The following is an 18,950-nucleotide window of genomic DNA, read 5'->3' as shown; positions in this document are numbered from 1 at the left end:
GGGGGCGCCCGGTGCTAGGTGCGGGGCGTGCGGGAGGCGCCCCGCCGGTGCCCGGGGCCGCCGCCGGACCCACAGAGCGGGCGGGCGGGCGGGCTCCTGTCACAGCCACGCGCACCTCGCCTCACTCCGCTTCATCCTTCTCGTTTAGTTTTTACTTCTTATTTATTTAATTTATTATCTATTATTTATTCTTTTTTATTTTTCCGTTTCATTTTCCTCTCATTTCGCCTCACTTCACCGCACTTCGCGTTCCTCATCGTGCACACGGTTTTCTACCTCTCCACGCCCCCAAAACCCCCCCGAGTGCCCCCAGCGCGGCTGAAATCGGCCTGACCGGTGCTTCGCTCAGACACACGCACCTCTTTCTCAGCTACAGGTTTTGTGCGGCAGAAAAGCCTTTAAAATGCAAATAGTGGGCTCCGCGACTCGGTTCGGAGTTGTAGTGAATGCCCACAGCAGCGCAGCTTCGGGTTTAAATAGAAACGCGCCTTTTTTTTATTATTATTATTAATACCACCCTACCGGAAAATAAATAAATAAATAATCAAAAGCACCGTGCTCCTGGCATTATATTTGACTTATTCTCAATGGGACACCCAACAGGCAATTTGGGGCAGGAACTGAGGACAAGGCAAGTGATGGGATCACAGCGTATATATAAGAGGTCCATAATAGCAGAACCGCGTACTTCTTCCAGTCTCCTCCCACTGGAAAATGTTCAGTTCCTTGTCTTCTGCCCTCCCTCCCCTTATCTTGAACACTTGGTGTTCCTGGGGCAGAACAAGTATCTCCCTAGGCATGGACAAGAGGCAAGGCTTTGGAGGAGTGGCTCTGTTAGCAGCAGGGAGGCCACCAGCACTGAGGGGAGCACTGACAGACCGAAACCTCCCAGGGGGGCTCCTAGGAGGCTTCCCGCACTGCCGAGCCCTCTATATCCCTACAGACAGATTTCAGGTGAGCTGTGCCCTCCAGCTGTTGTGCAGCCTTGGTCCTGAGCGGGCAGGGGGACCACAGGTGCCAGGAGCCTGCTTGCCGTTGAGTTGGACGTTCTCACAGTGCAGTGTATGCATCCTGAAGCCTTCGTATGTGTCCAGCAACTCCAAGTTGCTCATTTGAAAGACTTGTTACAAAAACGAGGAAGGCAGACACTGGGAACATCAAAGAACTTTTAAAGGCTACTTTTGTTCCGAGCTTCTCACCATCTCTAAAGAGACGAGAAGGGCTGATCTGCAGCTAGCTTTCCAATATTGCACTTGACAAGAGCACGGTTTTCATTTTCAAGGTTTAAACCGTGTGGCAACACCTTCTATAAAACAAAAGCAGGCTGCCAAGATTTAAAACAACACACAAAGCAAGGTTTGCACGTGACAAAAGGTTGTTTGAATCAGCTATGTTATCCATTGCTTCTTGTTAACGAATTTTACCATTTGGACTGTTAAAATGGACTGGCATAATAGTGTACTTTGTAATATTAAAAATTGCTCCAAAATACAACATTGTGTAGTGAACACCCTGGTAACTCAGTTTGTCATTGATTTTAAGGATTCTAGGCAAGCCTTGTCATCATGTATACATAATTTCTTTTTCTAATCTACTTTTACACCGCTTGATATGTCAAGGACTTACCATAATTAATTTAAAGTAAACCAATATTATCCCATATTCTCCCTATAAAGCTGTAGGCATTCTGTAAGTGTTAACTCAGAAAAAAAAAAAAAAAAAAAAAGGAAAAAAAAAAAGGAAAAAAAGCCCCTCACATTATGATTGTCTGCTATAGGGAAGGAGATGTAGTGGAGGATACGAGAATTAAATGCTTAATTAAAAACACAGTGCTTAGCACTTTGTAAAAAGCCAAGCATTTGCTCTGTGTGAAGAGAGAACTTTTGGATGAACAGATTGCAACACAACGTTAGCATACAGTATTTTCTGAGTTCTGACTAATCTCAGACCTGTCTTAAATTTGTTGTGAGGTTCTTATTTTTTTCAGAGGAACAAGTGTGTGCTCTTATTTTCCACTCGTGTTTTCAGAGGCAAAATGCATTTCAGATTTTCCTGGGTTTCTCCTTGTCTGTTGCTTAAGACAACCATATGTCATTGTTCATTCTGTGATGTGACATTACACTTCGTATGGAAGAATGAAATACAATGGTATTTGTTCCATTATTTTTCCATTTATCCATTTTTGTTGTCAGCCTGATAATGAAACTGTGTTTAAACTAATAAATTGAGAGCAAATTTGCTTTCCAGTTGTTAAATCCTTCTTCATCAATCTACTTCACAGACATGAAAAAAAATCAAGGACTTTCTTTTTCCAGCCCTGTAAATATCTATTCTAAGACTCAGAAGTTTCATTTTTTCCAGCATCCCAAAGAAAAGGATCCTGTTTTGCTTCTTTGGATTCAATATGTGGGTTCTGTCGTATCCTTTTTAAGAGCAGAAATGCGTGAAAAAGCAGAAGAACATTAATATAACTATGAAGAATATTTTCTTTCCTTATTTGATATTATTAAAAGATCATTTCCTACTGATACTGGCAAAACAAGATCTGCAGAGCTCTATACATAAAATTACTGAGGGTGTCCAGTTAGGTTATCGTGGACTAGAGAGAACAGTCTAACTGATGTTTGCCTGCCATTATTCACACTACTAATGCACCAAATTTCAGTGCATCTGCTTTTATTGAAGTCAATTTAAATTGAAAATTTAAATCAGAACTTCAGCTGAAAAAGATCAAATGGAAGACACTGCTAGACAAGACTGCTGTTTCATAAAGTAGTATTGAGAGGGGCAAATAACCATGCTGCATTATTTATTCTGCTGAAAATTATTCATGGATAAGGAGCTAGAAAATCCTAGATGGCTAGACAGCTTAAGCAAAACTTTGGGCTGCTAATTACTGAAACATCAGTGGGCTGATTCTTGGAGGTTGCTCCCAAAGGGAAGAGCAATGTGTAAAACCAACAAAAACTGAACAGCCCAAGTCTCAGAGAATAAAATGACCGTTATGGATGTATTAGCAGGTGCAGCAGATGTGTTTGGTGTATCACCTAAAATCCCTTCAAATTATTTTTTCCTAGGCGTGCCAAAATGCAAAAGCAAAAACTGGTAGAGTCTGTACCTCTGTGCTAGGTGCGGAGGAACAGAATGTCTGTCAATGCAGCTGGCAGAGTCTCAGCAATAAGGATGCAGAAAGACTTCGTAGTCAGTTCTTGGGAATGGAATCAAGTTACATTTTCCAGGAACATGCTGGAAAATTTGCAGCACGGTACCAGTTACCCTTAGGAAACCACGGATTGTGCTCCACGTCCTCTGTACTTCCCTGACAGAGAACAGAAGAAACTGAAATGTTGGGTTACCTTTGAGCAAGTCTGCTTGCCTGTTTTGGGTTTGGATGAACTTGTCTCCACAAGCGTATTTAGTATGTGATGGGTTTTGTGTTAAATAAATCATTTTTCATTCTGTTTAGCTCTCTGGAGCTCTCAGGGATAGCTTGGCTGTTAACATCTCAAACCCCAGCACACCAGCACATCTCCTTGAGACTTCTCCCAGCTTCCTAGGCAGAGTCCCAAAAGAAGGTTACATCTGGTGACTATGAAGACAATCATACAGTACTCTGTTGTCTACGAGGAATCAACAGAATTGATTCTAGGAAGGACTTTCCAACTGGACTCAAGTTGTGTGGAAGGCATCCCTCCAGGCTGCTCAAACGCCACTGCTTTGGCTTCTTGAACATCCATGGTGGCTGTCAGCTTTAGGCAGCAGACTTGATCATCCTTACAAGGGTTTTTGAGAGACCCACATTCTTTTAAGGATTCAACTCTCAGAATCCAAATGACGTTCTGTGCTCTTTCAATCACTGCAAGACTTACCAGTCTATTGAGGGATTTTTATTTTTATTTTTTTTCAGCCTCCCATATGCCTTATCTCAAGGTATCACGCTCCTCTGGTCCAAAACCTCTATTGATGCTCTTCTACAAAGGGCAGAAGAGGGTATGGAAAGTGCTTAACAATCCCTCCCCAGTCTTCATGATGCAGACTTCAGTCCTTGGGCAGCACCTATGGAAGGGTCTTTCCCTTGCCAGGCTTCTTTGCTGTCATTTGTAAGTTCCTAACCTTACTAGGAAGAAGCGACCTTTGTTCAAATGCACTCATATGGTAACAGATGCCAGACCACACCTGGGAATCCTTCAGCTGTGGCCTATTTTATTTATTTCTCCCAGTTTCAACACAAAGGTCATGACTGGTGCAAGGTCATCTCTACTGTGTTTTCAAAATATACCCCAATGCTATTAGGAAAACTTGTCAGCCTACCTGGTCCTAATCTCAAAGGTCATAGTTAGACGAATATAGCTAATTCCATCATAGTCCTTCTACATCCACAGAATTGTGTGAGATCATTTCAGAATGTCCAGAGATGGTCAAGCTGTGGTTTTAAAGCAGCACTGCAAGCTGCAGTCATTACCTCCTGTAGGATCAAACCAGCCTCCTGCAGCCCAATTTTTCACTAACGTAAGCTCTGCTGGTGACTTGCTCTCTGCGAGTGCTCTAGTAAGAGTAATCTGTCCTAAGATTTCATCTGCCTCCTGTACGTCTCATGTTCATATTTGGAATGCAATTTTAAACAGATCATCATCTGCCACATCCTACCAGAAGTGAAGTCCTTATTTTAGATCTTGTTTGGATAGAGTACCAGGCAGCTCATCACCTGACTCGTGGCAGGGGGAAACATACTCTGAGAAGGGCCAGCTTACAGTTTTCTCTTGACAACTGAACACATTCTGCTACCCACGTGCCAATACTCTAAATAGGGCTAGTGAGACACAGTGCTCTGATGAATTCAAACTTATGACTTGGTTATAGGAAGAAGGAGACAAGTTGAAAAATTAATTGTTAAATAATTTTTCAAGGCTCTTTTTTTTTTAGGGGTTTTCAAATCCTGTGCCAGCATGTTCAGTCCAGAAGCTTTAAGAGCACAGGATAAAACACAGTAGTGATTTACCTCAGTTACTGCCTTAGCCTCTGAGAAAGTCACAGGATCAGCTAAAGGATCTTCATCCAGTAATGTTAACTAGTTTTACTTCCTGTCCTTTCCCCTTGCAAATACAGGGCAGAGCACGCCAACACCCACCAGTTGTATTGCGTGTTATGTTTTATATTATATACATTATGTATATCTACAGTATAAGCTGACTGTTCTCACTGTGACAGTAAACCCCATCAGCCGTTCACAAACTGCATGTTGTCTAAATAGAGCCTTCACCTTTGAGTAACTCATCTGCAAAATCTGCTGCTTTTCCTAACGCAAGCCACTACCGAGTCTTTGCGAATAACGGTAGTTGATCAATATAGCATGTACCAGGATCTGGACACTACGTTTGAGAAGCTGTTCTCAGCTGGGAAATAATTTCCTGCCACAGGAGCAGTCATTGCTAAGAAATTCAATTCCCGTGGCACTTAGAAGATTAAAGTTTTGTTCTAAAGTACTCAAAGCACTAGAAAAACTCTATGATCTATAACATAGTCCTCCAAATTGACAAAAATGTTACATTGCACTTTGCAGAGCTATACAGGAAATCCCAAGACTAATTAGTTCCTGGTTTTCATACAATTGCATTTTCAGAAATTGTTCTTGCTGTCACAGCTGGCCTTGGGACTATTTACATATTTTCCCACGCATTCGGGCCATCAGTCATGTTCAGAGATAGCTGTATTTCTTGCACACAAACAGAAAAGGAAATTATCACAATCTGAGCAGTTATGACTCCTGAGGCTTATTTTAATTATAATAGGGATAGTAAAATAAATCCAAGCATCGACTTTTTTCTCCTTAATTGTGGGATAACAATGATCAGAACTTTTTGGCTGACTCTTCCCTTTCTCGTATAACCCTTAAAAATGTCCTTTACATGTGTGTTTTTTTTATGGTGTTAATTCATAGTTTATGTGGCAGTTTGTTAATATTTTGAACATATATTTTAATTTAAATGAAGTTTGCCACGCATCCTTTGAAAGATAATGGTGTGAACTATTATTTATTATGTTCCAGTAGTTATTTCCCTGCAGGAACATCTACCATATAAGCTGGAGGAACATATAATAAGGAGAAAAAATAAATAAATAAATAAGAGATATGCAAGGTTACCTTACTAACTTACTAGTAACCCTACGGAAGGTAACCAGTTCTGTGTGAATGAGGCAGTTCATGAGAATTTTTCAGAATTAAGCAACGGCTGTTCAGTGTGATTTAAATGAAAAAAGTCTAGATCACTGTTCTTTTCCCTCTTCAGAAATTAATCCTTTTCCATCATTATGAGAAAAATTTTATTAAGAATATTAGTATTTCAAAACCCTAGTCAACTGCATGTTTACACTTTTCCCTCCTTCCTCCTTCTACTATTTTTTATTATTATTTTTAGATTCTTTATTCTTCTCTCATCTTTTCTGTTTTGGTTTGTTTCAACTGCTCCATCGCCCTGTTCCTTACCCGTTGTCTCACTCCTTTCTCTAGACTCCTTGAGGAATGCATCCCACCCTTTCAGGCTAACCCCAGCTATGATGCTTTCCAAGCACAGCTCCTGATGATATCTGCCCAGGCTACAACTGGGTATTACAGCCTCCGCCTTCTTTCTTGCTGGAGTCCTGCTCTCACGCTGGCTCCAATCCCAAAGAGCATCAAGGAAGACCTCTGGTAAACACAGATAAACCCTGAGACCTGGCCACTGCACAGGCTCATTTTAAATCCTTGGCAGAAGAAAAAAAAATACATATCCAATTTGAAATGAAATTTAACCATGTTTTTTTTTTTTTTTCATTTCTCAGTCTTAGAGGATAGAGTTTTTTTTCTGAGCAAATTGGGTGAATGGAATATTGTATGTCTCTTGGTATCCCACAAGCTGTGCGATGACTATATAATACTTGAAATCTCTTAGCAATTTATGGCTTTGAAATTCAAATGCAGCTCACTTCTAGAGAATCCTGAATTATAACGTGTCCTAGTGTCACACTGAGGTGGTCTGCTTTACCGTGGCAGTTAAGTTCTAAAAAGAGAAAATAACCTGAACTGACCAGTGAAACCCAGTCAGACTTTGTTTACGTACAGAATCACAAATACTTCGAGAAATTTTGGTCTAAACTGAAGCTTAACTTCCCAGTGAGAGGCTTTGATGTTGTGCTGGAAAGCACAAAAGGTGAGAGGGTTATGTGTCAGAAATGGAGGCAATCATTCAGACAGGAAGAAAGACTGAGAAAGTTTTCATGAGTATCTGAAATGAATTTCAAAAAGTTTGAGATGCACATGTGGCTGTCCGGTAAGTTGTTTGACTTAAAGAATGGTGAAGAAAAAGCAAAAAGTGATTCTTACACATCGGTTTGGGCAACAGCACCTGGCTCTGCTTGGCATCCTAAGCAGATTTTGCATAGTGTGACACCTTGACTTTTTGTTCTCTGGCACCTAAGTGCTTTCTGAAATAACCTGATACCAACGCAGCAAGGTCCTAGACCTTAGCCGGGACTCCCCAGCAGCACAGCAGCACAAATTTTCAAACTTACATGGCTAAACATTCAATCACCAAGTATGCAAGCAAGGAAGTAAAACCAGTGTGTAAATCTTTCTCATCGGGATCATTTTACTACCATGCAAGCCAAACTGCTTCAGATTTACAGAAATCAAGGTGGTAACTCAACCCCGCTGCACGATGCCTTGGGCAAGACAAAAAGGCAGGCACCGGAGAGCTGGTGAGCATTGAGCAGCTCTCCTTCCTCTCCTCTCCCCGGCACAGTTTCGGGTGGGAGAGCGCAGGGCAGCTTTAGGAAACCTACCTGGCTGTAGCTCTGGATGGCACCTCTGGCCGGGGCACTGCGGGCCGGGAGCGGGGCGGCTGCCGTCTCGCCCAGGGCAAGGGTCTGGTTGCTGTGGTAGCTGGCTGAGTACTGGAAGGAGCCCTCGGGCTTGGCGTTGAGCTGGAGAGCGCTCTGGGAGAGGAGGCTGGGCCCTGTGGGGAGAGGGATGAAGCCGTCAGCAAGTCTCAAGGAAAGAGCACGCAGGTGCTGTGCACCGGGTGGCCCTCGGAGGCCTAAAACGCGTGCCATGTTTTGGCTTTGCAGTAATAAAAGTCACCTAAATTAAAACATCTCTTTACCCCTCAATCAGCAGTGTTATGCCATTCAAGCTACAGAGCACATCTCTTTCTTCAAACGAAACAAACTGTCTGGGAAAGAAATTCCAAGCCTAAATAAAGCCAACCAAACAATTTGATAAAGAAGCCCTGGTTTTCAGCTCAGAATACTTTATGAGTATCTTTTTTTTTTTTTTTTCTTTTTTTTTTTCCCCCAGATAAGCCTGTTTATTTCACTTAATTACACCCGGTCGGTCTGTATGGGAAATGCTAATTTGTCCTTCCCCAGGCCCCAGCACATCAGATCTATTGACTGCTGCTCCTCTGCAGTGTACACACGGTGATGCAATACTTTGGTGCCTGTAGGGATGGATGGCAGCCTTTAAAATATTAATAGCTCCTCTCATCATGTAGAGCTCACCCTGATCTCGGTGAATTTTTGATGACTATTTTGTCAGCCTGTCTTATCTTTCCCATCCCAGCAGCGCGCAGTAGGAGAACACGGCACAGGCAGAGAGCTCAGATTGGGACTGCCAAACCGAGAGGTACGTGCAACGTCGGGAATATGAACGGTGACATGTTCAGCAGTCATTTAGCTGTTATGCAAAACTCAAACATGTTCCCATATTCATTAGGTTCCTTTGCGAGCGGTGGAGCTGATCACATCCACCCAGCAGATTTCCTGATTTTGGTTGTGAGAGCATGTATGGGGCAGGGGAAAGCTCTGACTGCACCGCGCTGTCCGCGTGGCTGAGATGGGACCGCCCGGGGCTGCTGCTGATGGTGACCTCCTCCTGTCCCCATGCACAAAGAGCTGCGCTAAAGAATACCCACCTAATCCTCCCCTATGCCATCTCTGATCGCAGTCTCTCCTAGTTTTCAAGGAACTAGCTGACTCTTCCGTGGTGTCTGGGCCCAGCAAGCGAAAGAGAAGAGGAGAGAAAAGACGAGGGTTATGCCTTGGGCATTGCACGTGTTACAAGGCAGTCTAGCTTCACCCCAACAGCTACAATGCACAGCATATTCAGTGGCTCTGCAGGGACAATACCTTCACGTGCTGGCTAGCACAAACAAGCTCACGAGAGCACAGCAGGTGACACAAACCTTAAGGGATGTGAAATGATAATGTTGGTTTAGCTCCGATAGCACACATGGAAAAATTTTAAAGAGACTTACGACAGTCAAATTTCAATGAATTTCACCAGAAATAATTCCCAATACATCTCTAATACAAATGCCAAATTTTGTGTCTTGCAAGTCTTTGCTAAGAGGATGATTACAAAGATTTCCATTTAAAAATGTGCAAGTAACCCCCCTTCTCCCCAGAATTAACATGGAAAATATTTTTTCCCCAGCTTGTTTCTCAGAAATGGCAGACTCATTATAACTGACATTTTCCCAAATCCAACCTGAATGGCTCATATTATAAAAAAAAATTAAAAAAAAAGCAGTAGGCTGTGTAACAGTGGAAGTGCTCGCATCTGAATGCAGACAGTGATTATGACACTATTTTACATACTGACAGTTTATCAATTGCCAAATCAATCTCATTCATCAGAATATTCCAGATCTAGGACAAATTTAGAAAATAAGTTCTGGGCCTTGTATTTTCCTTACAATCACAGAAGAAGGCAGGGCTTCATGTATGTTGAGAGGTTATTAATGTCACATGCACAGGAGAGTTGAATTAATCATGCGTGGATGCTTAAAAAGCCAATATATGGTAGCTTTCTATTCCCTGACTCTGCAGATAACCCTTATTAAGCATTTTCCATTTAACTGTTTTTGTTGCAATTTTTTTCTTTAATAAGAAAAATATTTTCATAGTTTTCTTTAAAGATCATACAGAAAATATAGGCATAGTTTTAAAATATATATTTTAGATGTTATATTAACCTTTTAACCTTTCAGATTTTGAATTTTCACTGAAAATTTGCCTACGATCAAACGACGTGATTAAGTCCGCAAAATTCACAAAAGCATAACTTTCCCAGGAGGGGAAAAAAGTTGAAGCAAGCAAGAAATTTTTACACATGAAAGTGTTTCAACTCATTCTTAAAGTAATTATGCTATGACATTTCTAAAGCTTAAATAATGATTAAACTATCACATGCTATGAACTCAATATGTTTAAATTTTCATTGCATCTGGCTTTTAAGCATTCTTTTCATATTACTATTGCTCACTAGGGATGTATGTAGCCAGCTAGGATCACATACATGGGCTCCCTGCACCATTTAGCCTAAATGCTTCAATGCACTTTAAGAAATATATCCAAACTGGGGAAATAAATAAATAAATAAAAAGTTAGAAAGTGTGAAGCACATGGCTGTGAACTCACTAAATATTAGATAAAAGTTTTTATTTTGTACCTTAACAAGCAGAGTAATGAGCTGTTATAACCTACATGCATTTGAGTAAAGTAATTGCAAAGTCATTTGAGAGAAATAGACAGATAGATATTTAAATTTCAAACATACTCTCAGTTCTCAACCCAAAGTAGAACAAAATTGTGTCTGCTCACCTGCAAATAACTAAGTGTAAAACAAGCATAGAGAATGCAAGGCACATTTGAGATCAGAGTGATCTTGAAAAAACACAAGTTCCTTTTTTAGGATTTAGTGACTACAAGTAGTCCCATCATCTTGATAGGGAAAAGATGGATCGCATCAGGATTCTTGAGATTTCAATTTGAAGGCACAGACAAACCCTCTGAAGAGCCATCAGCTCACACAGAAGAGAAGAAAGTGGTTTGTTTGTGTACTGCTATACACAGCAATAAATGGTAAGGCTTACTGATGGCTCTTTACAGCAAACTACTCTTTCTACCTGGCAACAATTTCAACTCCATTGTGTTAGTACAAGAAATTGTGTATGCAATTATTTTCCATTTGTTTTTGGAAGCATTAAAGCAACTGTAAATTCTTTATTTTCAGTCAGGTACTCCAAATCAACAGTTAGCTATTGGAATAATTCAATCTAATTTGTTACCTTAATGCTACATAATTAAATATCAATCTTCAATTTAAAATATGCTTGAAAACCAAAAGTTCCAGCTTCATAAGGTTCAGTTTAGCAGATACTGAGTATTTATTACGCTGTTTTAAATATTTGCACTACATTTTATGTTGTTGCTGTTCGGGAGGACATAACTACCTGCTTTCCCATACATTTTTTCACCAAACGCCTATTCTTCTTATGGGAGAATATTAGTGGTGGCTTATTCATGGTGGACAGTACCAAACTTGCACTGATTCAGTGGATGTCACTTTCCTCCTGTATTATCATCAGTAAAATAGTTTCCTGAACTTGCACTCACATTTGTACTAAGTCAGTGCCATCATGCCTCAGGAGGAACCACTGTGGACCAGCTTCTAAAGATGAAGCAGGGTTCAGTAATCAACCCTCTACTTGTTTTCAGTTTGGTGAACACCTTCTGCAGACAATACACTCCTCTTGCTCTTCACCGCTTGCAGAACAGTGGGGCAGGCTGCCTGCCTTCCTCACCATGGCTGCTGTAACCTGGGGCTTGGTGAGGAACTCGTGGGTGTGTACCTTGCTTGGGAAATAAAAGTGCACTTAAGCTGGGGAAAGCTTCTGGAGCACAGAGAAGGCCAGGCAAGAAGGGAACAGAAGAGGATGAAGGACATTCCTACAGCAGGGAGCCAACCCGGAAGGAAACCTCAGGGGTGAAGGAGAGCAGAAGACTTCTCCAGGAATCAGAGAAGGCAAATGGCAATTTACTTCACAGTCTGGAAACCCAGGTGCTGGAAGGCATGGCAGGGTTAGAAGAAAAGAGTCACCTATTCAGAGAGTGAGAGGAGGGGACAGGTTTCTTTGGAAGCCCTTTTCATTAGCTTGTATTACCTACCCCTCTTACTGTCAGTTGTGTTATAGTTTATTATTTTTTCTCCTTTAAAAACCTCATAGTTTAAGAATTTTGGAGTACTTGCTAATACCTGGCACGCTTACTTCAAGGTCAACAGGGAAGGGGAGCAGATCCCCTGCAAGACTCTGGCCTACCTGGAGTCCCACCACTAAGGACAGCAGCATCAAGTTGCCCTACACTTGCCCTTCTGCCACACTGTATTTGAGAATCATAGAATCACTAAGGTTGGAGAAGACCTTCAAGATCACCTGGTCCAACCATCCCCCTACTAACAATGTCACCCACTAAACCATGTCCCTAAGCACCAGGTCCAACCTTTCCTTAAACAACCCCAGGGACGGGGATGCCACCACCTCCCTTGGAAACCCATCCCAATGCCTGACGGCTCTTTCTGAGGAGAAATGTCTCCTCATTTCCCACCTGAACCTCCTGGCACAACTTGAGGCCATTCCCTCTATTCATATCACTAGTTACCTGTGAGAAGAGGCCAACCCCCAGCTCCCCACACCTTCCTTTCAGGTAGTTGTAGAGAGCAATAAGGTCTCCACTGAGCGTCCACTTCTACAGACCAAACAACCCCGTTCCCTCAGCCACTCCTCACAGGACTTGTGTCCAGGCCCTTCACTGGCTTTGTAGCCCTTCTCTGGACACGCTCCAGAAAATAAGCAGAGTCTGGCATTACTGTGAACGAGCTGATTTATGGCCTTAAGTATGTTGCATACGGCCATAAATATAAGCTGCTGATTAATAGACTCCATCACAAACCACTGACGAAGGAGAAGCTGTGCAGCATCTCACTGCTTCTGGCAAGGGTTGGTCACAGAGCTTGCAGAAGTGTGGGGCTGCAGAATTAGCCTCACCAGGCACAGCAGGGGCTGTTACTGAGCCCTTTACCTGTAGAGGATGAGGTGTTGCATGGCATGATTTCACCTCAAGCCATTGTACTTCTTTCTGGATGATAATACAATGTGCAATGCTGCAATCTGGTGTAGCGTAGCTATTTAAAAACCAAAGCAAGGAAGTGAGTGGTCTTAAACGATGAGATTATTATTAATTCAATGAAATCATAGTAACAGTTGGTTACAGGAAATCAAAGCCACACAAAGAGTTCTGATTATAATCATCTAAGTCTGTGTCAAAAATGGAAAAGAAAAAAAAAAAAAGAAATTATGAAAACATTTGTCCTTTTATTTTTAAGTGCAATATTTTCTTTGGAAATCAGATCTTGTGCCTTTTCAGCTTTCTTCAGAATACCTCCTCTTCCTTCTTCCAACATTCAGAATCAAAAAAATCCAAGCCAACCACATAAAAAAAAGAGCAAGAACCAAAACTTCCACTTTGATTTCTTTTTAAAATAAGTTATTCTTGTTCAGTGAGTGTTTGCATACAGACAGAATTGTTTCAGAACAGCAGAATAATAAGATACTTCTCGGTACCTGCAGGTACTGGTCTGGCTCTACCAGTGAATTCTAAGACAATGGAAAAAACAGTTACAAATACACATAAAAAATAGAACAGATGCACATAAACTTCTCATTCTACTTCTTATCCAAGAAATAAAATAGTATAGACCAGCAAGGGAAACAAAAATGGTAACATAACAACACAATTCTACCCGCATAATTATTTTACTATATTTTTCTGTTTAGGTCATACCTTACATTGCCCTTTTTTTTCAAACAACACTTTGCAGCCTACTCAAAACAAGATAAAAGAAGCTTTCTGTTGTTTGAAAAAAAAGTGCAGTTTGCTTTTAAATAGTACCATGTTGTTCATCACAGAAATTTGTTTCACTTTTGCAACTGACTTTTTACCTACATTTCATCAGAACAACCTCACTTACACAGTGAAAAAAGGTCCAGAATGTCCATTTTTGTATGGTCAGAAATCCTCAGGGGCTAAGGCTATTATATTCAAATCCATTGAAGTACACCTGGCAATTTCAGTAAGAGTCAAGTCAGTTTTTAAGATATTTTAAGTGTAAGAAAGTGAAGTATGCTTACAGAGAAAATTTACCAACTGAAAGTACAGTATAAAGTCAATTAAAAAAATACGGTGCTGGAAAAGAGAAGCTATATTATCTGAAATGCTGTACAACTACTCATTTTTTCCATATATATATATATTTTTTTTTTCTGTTGAGATTTTATCTATCAGGAATACTGTTTGTAAAAGTAAGCTTTTCCATAGGACTGCAAGAAGTCCAGCTGAAAAGCATTTGACCTCACAGCTATGTCAAATCAGTATCTTCTTCAGTGGAGTTGCCCTTCCCAGTGCCTGCAGGGTGAGTCCAGTGCATCTGGGGCAGAGAGTGGCACTGGGCAGAGGCAGCAGACACTTGGCTAGAACATGCGGGCAATGGAGCAGCACCGAAAACCAACTCCCTGGTGGGTCACAGAAAGGGCTGAAGGGCGGCAGAAGGTCACTGACAGAGGCAGCCTGTCCTCACGTCAGCAGTATGAGTAGATACATTTGAACAGAAATCAAATCTCAGCAATTCAGCCCAGTTTGGGCTACTCCATGTCATTAGCAGACCAACTACATCAGCATGCTCCACATTTTAAAGGGATGCTTCTTTCTGCTGGTCCTCCTGCAAAAAGAGGGATTTAACGCTCCCTGACGTTGCCAAATTCAAAGACAATGGAATGCAGATTTCTTCACACCCTTGGAAACAAACCCGGAGAGAAGCCGGGTGCTCAGCTGCCCACCACAATCCACAGTCCTGGGCCAGTAGGAAGGATGCCCGAATTAAGCAGAGAAAGGATTAAATAATAATAATAATAATAATAAAAGACCGACCAGAGTTAATCAGCACAGTACTGAATTTTGATTCAGTGGATAGTCATAAATGCCTACTGGAGCTTCAGTGAGAGATGACAAAAAACAGGCACCACAGCTATCAGCAATCTAATAGCTGTTAGAATCAGAGCTGGTTGTGAATAAGAGCTGGTGAGTCATGACGTGTTCTCTTCCCTTCTTTCAGAAGGTCCCTGTCTGGTGAACATGCAGTAGCAGTGATTTCCAGATCATATCCCATAGTGGTCATAAGCAAAAGAGTATCTCATGTCAGAAAGCCACTGGGAATTTGGAGTCCAAGGAGCTTAACTGTGTCAGAAGTTAAGCATTTCTAGGAGTTAACTTTCGTAAGTGCTGAGAAGACATGAAGTGCTGAGAAACCGGTGCACTACATTTACACTGATTAGAGGTGGAGGGAAGAAAAACAGCCTATTAAATTTTGCTATTTGCAATATTAGCATATCCTGAGTGAGGATTTAGAAACAAATACATGATGTAAAATCTGATAAGAATTAGGTATGATCAGTATTGGTACTGATATATTTTTATCTACAGGACAGCCAGGTAAGGTAGTAGGAGTCTGTGGATTAACTTTATTATAACCTAAGAGAACTTTTTTTTTTTTTTTTTTTTTTTTTTTCCCCCAACCTTATCTTGTAGTGCTGTTGCTGGTTCACAAAACGAAATAGCCAGATTTAGAATGTGGGATTATTGTGAAGGAGGAACTCACACAAAGAAACCAAAGAAATCATTCCCTGTGATGGTTTTAATGACAGCCTATCCCTACTGTCTGACAGTCAATCATCTGAAAAGTTACTCATTTCCTAGTAGGTAGACTGCAGTATCTCATGGAATACATCACATAGGAAATTCTTAGAAATTGGAGCTTCACCATACATGACAAGTCAAGATATTTTTAGTTCATGCAATATAGCTATTGTATGGTCAATCTTCAATAGAAAAAAAAAAAAAAAAAGAATTATTAAACATATTAAACAGGACTAATATTTCATATTACAGAATAGAAGCTATCATGTAAGAAGCATTCAATAATACATTATCTGTTAGTTGTTGAATGATCAAATAATTACCATATAATGACAAGTTACATACAGTACTGTTTTATTACAAGGTAAGGGCATGATTAATTCAGTATTCTAAATGTATGCAATAATTACTTCTGAATTGGCTAAAATGATTGTACTGCAAACTACAGAAATACACACCTAGTCAGCCTCCATGAGATAATTACATGCTTGTTACTTAGTTTTCCATGTGAAGTTTCCAGTGAAAATATCATGCGAGTGGAAAAAGCAGGATGTTTTCTCTGCTTAAGATTTAAACTCATTGGATTACTGAGGCACATTTCCTCTCCAATTAAGTAGTAAACTGGAGCACAATTACTGTGTTATACATTTCCATTTGGTCAATCATCTATTGCAATGCCAGTTCTAATTGACAAAGGAAATAGACCAAAGCATGCTAGAACGAACATTTAATTAGCTCACATACCAATTATAAACAACACTTCACTCACCTTCGATCAACTGACAGAAGTAGTAATGATAAATTATAGAGTAAGTGTAAATAAAGTGTTTTTAATTAGTGTAATTAATCACTTCACACATTCTTCAACCTGCTTTGCTCATTTGGGTAAGAGTTGAAACAAAGCACTAGCGAAACTCTTTTAATGTCCTTTAAACATTCATTTACAGAGTTAATAGGTTGAGGTGCCTCACATTCCAGCTGGAAGAATCATCTTCTAAGTGTTCATATAGGCCTAATTAAGGATTTCAAATACCAAAAGTCATTGTTTACTGTTCCTTCTTCCTCTTAGGTCATTTAGTTTCAGTGTGAAATATTGATTCCTACCCTACAACCTACTTTTCTTTGTTTAAGTGTGTATAGTCATGCAAAGTAGTTGCTAACCACTTCTAAAGCCTAGTTGCATACTGTTGCCCAGTTTTGCAAAGAGATGTATGATTAAAACAAATTCAGTATTAATAATAATAATAATAATAATAATAAAATCAGGAGATCAGGTCAGGTATCTGTAGAGTGGGCATTCAGTTTCTGACTACTCAGCTGTAGCTGGAAAGCTGGAAAAATCCTAAAACTAGACTGAAAGGCAACAAAAACAGGGAGAGCCCTTGACTGTAATCTGAAAGGGTGTTTCCACAGTATTCGATGGTAGAGAGAGATGAGGGGATGATAGTTAAAGACCCATTTCCAGTGATACTAAATTCTTTGTCATCTCACTGGTGCCTCTTCTTTTCCAAGTCTTGCTCTCAGAATCAGGCTGGGACCAGGAGTAAAATTTCCCTCAAAAACAGAAGGGCAAAGACCATTTGTTTGTTTTAAAACCCTCTACTGCAGCATGGCTTATTTTCAAGATCATCTGAAACATTCTTTGAAGAAACTCTCTGTCACTGAGATGATTTCAGACAGCGTTGGAAAGCTGAGGAATTGAGTGGAGGGAAGGTGAGGGAAACCCTGCAGACGATTGCTCAGGATGGCAAGGAACAGCCACCTCCCTACCTAAGCGCAGACTTCTCTCATCCCCATTTTCTTGTCTCTGTGGAAGTTGCAATGAGGGTAGCTGGAAGCAGCAGAGGCAGTGGTCAGATGTAGGGAAAGCCATGGGAGCTAGAAGGGAGACCTTTGTGGATATCATAAAAAGAAGATGTTTTCTTAATTACAGACAGAAAAAGGAAAAATTAGACCACAGGAAAATATAAAATCCGAAGAAGATAATCAGCCATCAACATGGGCTTGCGTCAGAGGCTTACTATGCATAAGATGTCGTGAGAAAAAATAATGAGGAAAAAATTATATGTATCGATGAAGACAAATCTAGTCAGCTACAATTGGTCAAACATTCTGTAGGAAAAGAAGGACTTTAAAGCCAGCTGTTAGTCACATCTCAGACAGAAGACAACAAGTAGCTGTAATATAATGAGAAAATATTTCAAGATCTGTATTCTAGGAGATACTAAATATTACAAATGTCAGTACCTCTATATTACAATAAAGAATGTCACAGCTGCAACATAACACAGGTATTCCATGGCCTAGTAATGCATAAAGCTCAAAAAAAGGGGGGAAAAAGCATACACATACCTCAACTGAGGGAATAAGTAATAAACTTTATATTAAAGTAGCTCCCTTGTTATGAAACAAGCATATCTCCTTAGATGAGAGGCAGCATTCTCGAACAAGTACACTGAAAATGAACTTGTTTTACAGAAATGGAAAGTAATTTATATGCAATATCATGCTCTACCAATACTAAGAAGGCTATGTTCTACCTACGGATACAGAAAGGGGTTGTAGTGTTGTTACAGAACATATTTTTAGGTACTGGAAAATGGAATTTGGTGGAATGCATTCAGAAATGTAGCCTAAGCTCATTTTCATCCAAGCAGCCTATAAGTGATACATATCTGGAGAAAAGATGTAAAAACTAGGCTGATACCATTATGTGAGGGAATAATACAAGGATATCCCTTCTAACTCTCTTTCTAGCCTAATTACTGCTAGAATAAAAGACAAAGATCACTCTATTTCAAGAGTAGGTGAACTGGGAACAGAAGATGGTTTCACTGCCTTCTGGTTATCATATGCTTATGCCGATAAAAACTCGGCCATTATTGTAAGAGAAAAACAGAAAGCTTTGGTTAGGATTTGAAATAATAAATCAGTGCTGCGTGGGACAGCAAAGCACCACAAACATCCACAAGAAGTAGTCGGAAACGATAAGACCTGAAGTGAGAAAGGCATTTAGAAATTCCTCTGTCAGTGACTCTCAGGGGTGGTTCTGCAATCAAGGCTGCTGGATAATGAGTACTAGCACCGACTATCGGGACTCCAGCACGTTACTGCAAAGCCATACTGCCTGGTGGTTAAATTCACTAACTGTGCACCTGGGAGGAACAAGAAGAAAAACAGAAAAAATAGCTGAACTGAGTGAGGAAGTGTTTAAAGAGAAGGAACTTCTCAATGGATGGCAAAAATTTGTAGGTGGTACATTATGAATGTAATAGAATTTCCACTGAGATAAAATAAAAGTTGTTTGAAAGTTTGGAAGCATATGTGGCAAATATGAAACCCCAGACTCATAGAACAAGGCAACATAGCAAAGCCTAAAGCAA

The 18,950-nt window shown here is 40.4% G+C and overlaps 1 protein-coding gene across 9 annotated transcripts in view; it reads right to left on the bottom strand.

The window, feature by feature from the left end:
* Nucleotides 1-18,950, bottom strand: part of CTNND2 (catenin delta 2) — a 647,710-nt gene that overhangs the window by 277,381 nt on the left and 351,379 nt on the right. For 8 of the 9 annotated variants that reach the window (XR_004748506.1, XM_035318757.1, XM_035318755.1 and 5 more), the window contains 2 exons: nucleotides 8,949-9,023; nucleotides 7,819-7,991 (listed from right to left, as the gene is read on the bottom strand). Coding sequence is in view for 8 of the 9 variants with exons in the window: in XM_035318757.1 (XP_035174648.1) it covers nucleotides 7,819-7,991; nucleotides 8,949-9,023 (248 nt within the window). In the remaining variant the exon portion in view is untranslated. The remainder of the gene's footprint in view (nucleotides 1-7,818; nucleotides 7,992-8,948; nucleotides 9,024-18,950) is intronic. The other variant, XM_035318750.1, reaches the window with a different exon arrangement.

The sequence above is a fragment of the Oxyura jamaicensis genome, chromosome 2 (genome assembly GCF_011077185.1).
Source record: "Oxyura jamaicensis isolate SHBP4307 breed ruddy duck chromosome 2, BPBGC_Ojam_1.0, whole genome shotgun sequence".
NCBI classification, from domain to species: Eukaryota; Metazoa; Chordata; class Aves; order Anseriformes; family Anatidae; genus Oxyura; species Oxyura jamaicensis.
The sequence above is the reverse complement of the archived record's forward strand: the minus strand, read 5'-3'. Positions and strand labels throughout refer to the sequence as shown.